At 29.6% G+C, this 6,892-nt stretch overlaps 2 protein-coding genes across 3 annotated transcripts in view; one reads left to right on the top strand and one right to left on the bottom strand.

Annotated features, from left to right (window-relative positions):
- Positions 1–1,287: 1,287 nt before the first annotated feature.
- LOC107442249 (ras-like GTP-binding protein RHO) lies at positions 1,288–2,610 on the bottom strand. The gene has a single exon (XM_043041614.2). The coding sequence runs from the start codon at positions 2,547–2,549 to the stop codon at positions 1,947–1,949; it is 603 nt and encodes a 200-aa protein (XP_042897548.1). The 5' UTR covers positions 2,550–2,610; the 3' UTR covers positions 1,288–1,946.
- A 2,497-nt stretch (positions 2,611–5,107) lies between these two features.
- The window catches only part of LOC107442253 (lethal (2) k01209), a 31,115-nt gene continuing 29,330 nt past the window's right edge, over positions 5,108–6,892 (top strand). Inside the window, exon 1 of one of the 2 annotated variants that reach the window (XM_016055775.3) lies at positions 5,108–5,229. In XM_016055775.3, coding sequence (XP_015911261.1) covers positions 5,180–5,229 — 50 coding nt within the window. In that variant the 5' untranslated portion in view covers positions 5,108–5,179. Of the gene's footprint in view, positions 5,230–6,056; positions 6,286–6,892 lie in introns of those variants that run through there. The other variant, XM_016055776.3, reaches the window with a different exon arrangement.

Here is a 6,892-nt window from a genome sequence, read left to right as displayed (position 1 = left end):
TTTTTCTAGTTTTTAAAACTAGAAAAATTGGGCATTATTATAAAGCAATAAAATAAAAAAGTGATTTTTTGTGAAAATCCTCTTTTTTAAGGTAGTCGGATACCTTAATTACTAAAATTGTTTAAAAAAATACTATTTATAATTCGCCCAATTTTGTAATAATTTCTTTTATAGTTTAATGCTGATATTACGTGAGCATTTAGAAGAATAAAAAAAAGAAATGTTATCTATTAATTTAATGAAGATAATATAAAAAGTTGTGATCGCTTTATTATGATCACTAGTTACCCTATGGTCAAATGCTTTTTTTTCTTTTCTGGATTGACTACGATAAACGCCACAACATTTCCAATCAAGCGTTGCAAAAGCTGTTTCAATTGATGTTTGTTCTCTTGTGGTCGGATTGGTTTTCGAATCTTGCCTATATACGTGTTTCAAGACGTCACAAAATACTTTTCCTACAATAATTATAGGTTAATAATAAAGATAATATAAAAATACTTTAAATTATTATTATGTAAATACATTAAAAATGCCTGCTAGGGGAAGAAAAAAAAAGAATTCTAAAATAATTATCAAACAGCAGCGGTCGCCATAGCAACGCATGCAATGACGACGCATGCGCACTGTTTACTAATACTCTTGAACACGGTTGAAAAGTGTGATGACGTCCGAATAAAATGCGCACGCCATCAAACCGAAAACAACACCCATTTTGCCAATGGCTAATAAATCTACATCTAAAGTAAAGTAGACGCCAGCCGATACATACCATCTTCCTTTCAACACGTAGTGATGTCATTTTCTACCAATAGCGTGATAAGGCCACTTTGAATAATGTGAGTTCGATATGATACATGATGCACAAACGCCTATTGAGGGTGAACTGTCCAGTCAATATAAGTTGTTGAAGTGAGATTGAATTGTTAGACGCAATTCGATAAATTTCACAATAAAATATAGTTTCATTTTAAATCCGAATGTCAATTTTTATCACTTTATATACAGAAACTATATATAATGATACTACATAATGTTAAAATATTGTTATTTTTTTTAGTAAGGAGGGCAAACGTCAATATAATATAAATAGTTGGGCCATATGTGGCCTATGAGTGGGGGAGGAGGTTGGACAGCAAAACTTATTCGTATCTGCCAATTTTTCAATTTAAATGAAATACGTAGGAAAGGTAGCGTATCGCTCAAGTGGAAGCTAAATTTAAACATTTTTTTAATATAGTTTTGAGAAACCTTATTGATTTTTCCGAAATTATAGCAACCTTGTAGTTAGGTCATGAGTTTATTGCTTTCTTCTTCAGATATTGTCAAATGGATGACTGCAATAGACTTCTAATGTTGTCCTTGCTTTTTTTAATAGCATTTTAATAAGAATTCATATTATATACACCAAAGGTATGTCGTACAAAACACCTTAAACTTTAAAAATATATTTTGGTTATTGTTGTCATAAGTGTCTTGCAAAGTGTAATTTTATAATACAAGTTATCTGAATATAAAAAAAAAGAACGAAAATAATTACTAGTGCTACTAGATGATGTAAATACTGTTCTTTGCTTCAAAATATAAAGAGAGAAAAGTAGACATGATTCGAGAGCTTAAAAATATGCAACCATTTTCAAGACTTACTACTAAATTTACATTTAGTGAGTTTGGAGAATGGTATAACCAGATGTTTCACGCCTGATGAATCTTCAGAATGGGAGTCTATTCTTGAGCGCTCGAAAATATTGACGTTTTCACTTTCATATTTTATGAATCAAGTGAAGTGTTTGCATTTCAAAGAAATCGTTTCACTTCAGTTACTTGGAATTGATACTATTACGGAGAATAAAATAACGCTGAATATAACTTCATGTGAATTTTGAACAAAAATAACGAATTGTCACATTTCTAAGACAGGTTTGAACAATTGTTTTTTTAAAACTTTATAACAAAGAGCAAGAGGTTTTCTTTTTCTCCTTCATATCAAGCGTAGCCCTTGCAGCAAATTCAAAAACATCTCTTACACCTTCTTTTGTTTTAGCCGAGCATTCCACGTAACCATACGCTTGTATTTTTTCAGCTACCTCAAAACCTTGATCAAAACTCACTTGTTCAAAAATAGTTGCCATATCACCAGTATTATAATGTACTCCATTTCTGAGATCTAACTTGTTGCCAACTAAAATTATTGGGACATGTGGACAAAAATGTCTGATTTCTGGATACCATTTGTTATGGGTATTCTCCAAACTAACAAAATTATCAATGCCAAAGCAGATGAGAATGACATCGGTGTCGGGATAAGATAAAGGTCTCAATTTATCGTAATCCTCTTGACCAGCTGTGTCCCACAATGACAATTCAACCTTTTTGTTATCTACTTCGAGTTCAGAAACATAATTTTCAAAGACAGTTGGAATATACGCATCTGGGAAAAAGTCTTTACTAAATACTGACAGAAGACATGTTTTACCACATCCACCATCACCAATAGTTACAAGTTTTTTCCTGTAAACGGCATACTGCGATACAAGTTTTCGACTCATATTTTAAGCTAAATTCTGTGTGTATTCTTGAATTTTCAAAATAATTTCACGCACGAATATTGGTTTTGCTTTAATTGGAATCATAAGATACATTGCCATTAATAAATGTTTTTATTATAGCTCTCTTAGTCTAATTAAACTTCATTCAGTTATTTTTAGTCCATTTTATAGAGATGTTCGAGCCAGAGGTTAAACTTACTTATATATTTTTATCATTCAATCAATGGATCAAATTTAATTAGATACCTGTAAGCGACGTCATATGTGCGTGTCGAACTTGATAGGCTTCTGAATCGACAAATGCTACCATTTACCTACGACTTGCAGGTATCCATTTAAAAAATTAGAAAGAAAACGATAACATCGTGTTCTCACTAGTAGTTAAACTTATTTCCTCAGATAGGCGCGCACCGATTTGGTTGGAAAGCATTACCATTTTGCATCACTTTTAAAATAATAATAAAATTAAAAATAAAAAATAAAATACATCGCTTTTTAACACGGTCTAGCATTAGACTGGAAACTCTTTAGATAGTTTTCTGTGGTTGTAGAAGTTAACCGTTTCCTTTTAGCCTTGTTCGAGGGATTTGTCATTAGGGCGAAAGAACATTTTTCGGGGGAAAAATGATTATGAAGGATCGTTCACATTCGTGAGTTCAAACAAAATTCATACGAAAAAAAAGGAAAAATAAAACTATTATGGTATAATTCAATGAAAAAAAAAGTTCAGTTGAGAAACACTTTTAAAATAAGACGGAAAAAGACTTGTTTCATTTTTCGTATTGCTTGTTGAAAAATTAAAAGAAAATCAAAAACGAATCACAATGTAAAATTCCTTTTTACAGAAGAAATATATCATTCTTCTCACAATGGGATGCCTGCTAGTGACGTAGTGTGGGTATCTTGATCCCAATTGGCTGTTGAAACGTGGCATTTGTTTACGTTAGCAACTGTTCTTTCCCTTTTATTTCGAGTAAACCGAGTCCATCAAGTATCAATTTTCTCATGTGACACATTCTAAATTCTTTCACAAAGATTCTTTCTCAACGATTTCAATTATTTCACTACATATTTACACAGAGGCTTAACATAAGGACAGGCACGAAGCCATGTGGAACATAAACAAACTAATTATGAATCGAAGTTGCCATGCCTGGTACACAAAACAAAAACATATCACGGTCACAATAAAATACATAAACACCTAGTAAATATAAGTTAAGAAAAAGAAGTAGAGGAGAAAGAATTATATTTCAACTAATTCGATGTGCGATACGGCTCTGTATTAACTTATCGTTAATTAACATTCTAAATTATGTAGAGGAACATAGCTCAACTTTAATAAGCCATTTTGCTACTAAAGATTAGCATTCTCTGACGTCATAGGACACATGAGTGGGTATGGGAGTTGGTCTTCTTGAAGTGCAAGTACTCAATTAGTTAACACCGAAAAGGAAGCTTAAAATAAGTACCATCTATACCATAAAAGACCAACCATCTATCCAACTCTTCTCCGCTTGATCTGCAGTAAAAGTTAACCTTTAAATTTTGCATATACTACAATAAATACACAAATAATACAGGTCTAAAATTTAAATTCCATGAAGTATTTGAAAGTATCAAGCTTGCAATGTATTCATAAGCAAAAGTTATTCGTGAGCTAAAGTTTAGAAAGTGGAAGAAAAAAAATTCTGAAATTGCAACATTTTTAGAATCGTTTGCAAAAATTTTTGTTTTTTTCCTTAACTTAGAATTATAATTTTAAATAAATAAAATAGACTAAGTCACGTAAAACTCTGTTTAATTAAAGATTATTCAACAGCTACAATTTGAAGATTGAGACAAATTTGAATGCTAATTTTAACAATTTTCTCAGTGAATGAATTCTCTTAAGTAAAATAAACTTAATATAGAACAGGCAATTTTAAAAAAGAAGGAAAAACAAACGATAAAGTTAAATTTTAAATTAAAAAAAATTAAATCAATAAATAAAAAAAACAAATAAATAAATTCATTTTAAATTTAAAATAGCATATAAAACGAATAAAGTTTAAATAAAATGCTAAAGATTAAATTTAAATATAAATAAAGATTAATGTTAAATGAAATAATGAATATTATCTAAAAACACGCGTACAATTTTTCGTAAAAATTGTGAATGGAAATGCGTAATAAAAATTACTAATGCTATATTGGAGGGAGACTAGCCACCTGTCACGTTCAAAACTGGGCATTGCCCTGTCTTGTCCGTAATTTTTTTTTTCTTCGAAAAAAAAAAAAAAAAAAAAAAANAAAAAAAAAAAAAAAAAAAAAAAAAAAAAAAACTCATGAATTTAACCTTGTAATAGGAGCCTTTAAAATGGTCGTTCACTTTCTTTCTAAATTTATACGCATCGCACATTTATACGAGCACAACAATTTGTTATTGTTAGGTGTGAACTTTGATAAATGATATCACCATTTAGAAATGAAAGATTCGATTTCGTTTTGGAAAATCATTACTTTCAGTTTCGCTCTGACGAACATTTGTCACTTTTATGTTCGTACTCTTAGGAGAAATATATCTGCTGGTGTAAATAAAGTAAAACTTTGTAAAACGCTTAACAATCACTGCAATGTAACTTATTACAATGTGTTGCACGCACCTTATGAAAATGAAATCTTCCCGTCTTATCTTACGGTAAGTAAACAATTTTTATTCTAAAGACAAGATGAGATGTGAGATAAACAAAAATAAATTAATTAATAAACAAAAATAAAGAAAAGGAAAGGTAAAAAAACTATAGCAATTGAGATGCTCCAAGTGGATTTTATATGTGTGATTTGTGGCTTCAACTGCTTCAGGGACTGCCTTTATATCTATCTTCAACTGCCTTTATATCTATGAACTGCTTAGAGAAATGAGGGTAGGTTCAACTGCCCCAGGCATCCTGTTTAACGGGCAGTCAGAAGACGACGATAAATTAGATATAAATTTTTTAGTCATATTGAAAAATACTGCTTTTAAAATTTTTATTTCATAAATTTTTTTTTAAAGAAAAAAATTTTGAGACTGGAAAACCTTTTGGTCTAAATTAATTAGGATTAAAAAATTTGGCGAAATGAAATAAAATGATTTCATAATTTAACATTTATTTTTAATTAAAATCATTCCCAATATTTTATTCACCATTGCGTCATAATGCTTACTCGTTTTAAAAATAGGACAAGTGAATGTTTTTTAGGTATTCATAGTATTTATAATAAATTGAGTTAATCGTTTTCCTTTTTTATGAGTTCTAATAAATATAAGATCTTTATTCCTCTTTAATCTTCGCCGCGACTTTCATACTTTATACAACAACTGAAATGATGCGTTTCGAAGAAAAAGATGACTGTCTTAAATGCTTCTAACATTAATAGTCTCATTAACTTTCACTAATTAAGAACAAAATAACAACTATGTCGGATAAAGAACAAAAAGAAAACAATAAAATAAACCCACAGATCCACTTGAGTGTTTCTTTCAAGGTTTTGGAAGAAAAGGAAAAAGGAAGAAATGCGTCTTATTGACTTACTCGTGACTGGTTAAAGTCATGCATTTATAGGTCAAACAACACCCCCCCCCTCTACATAATAGAGATTTGTAATGCATTACATGAATGTGAAGAAAAAAGATTTGTAGAAACAATTGTTCCTAAATCATAGGAATTCAAAAATGTAGGTGTAAAGGAAGTTAAATGTATTCGAGAAATTGGTAAGTTCCATTTGCTTAGCCCTTTTTTTTCCATTTTTATTTTGAAGAGTCACTGACATTCTTTATCAACTTCTTTCTAAAATTTGCTATTTTGAATAAAATTTTAATTTCTGTAAGTCGCTAATTTTAAGAAACCTTTTTCCTTCCTAGAGATCTCATAATCAATTGATTGAAAACTGTTTCAACCGTTTCAAAGTGAGAAAAAAAAAATAAATCCTAATGTGAAATTTTTTTTACAATAAAAAAAATTTCATATTAGGATTTTTTTTTTTCTTCCGAAAATTATACTATTTTCAGTTTTGTGTGATAAAATAAAATTCTGAAATTTTTAGTTACTATAGTTTAAAGAGAAAAGTAGTGCATAAAATAAATAAATAAATGAAAAAATAAAAGAAAAGTTCGAAAACTTCGTTTTCGAAGAAGACTTAAGGGAGTAAATGATTTCTAAGAAATTTTTTTTTGCTTGACCTAAATGAAAAAAGTTGGGACTACATTATTTTCGAACGACGTGGGGAAACTTTCGGTGGTGATACATGGTTATTATGAAAGTGATGTGCCTTACATTTTTAATTTTAAGTCTGACAAAAATTAAATTATTATTTTCTTT

This window comes from Parasteatoda tepidariorum, chromosome 4 (assembly GCF_043381705.1).
Source record: "Parasteatoda tepidariorum isolate YZ-2023 chromosome 4, CAS_Ptep_4.0, whole genome shotgun sequence".
NCBI classification, from domain to species: Eukaryota; Metazoa; Arthropoda; class Arachnida; order Araneae; family Theridiidae; genus Parasteatoda; species Parasteatoda tepidariorum.
Note: the sequence above shows the minus strand (reverse complement) of the source record. Positions and strands in the feature narration are given on the sequence as shown.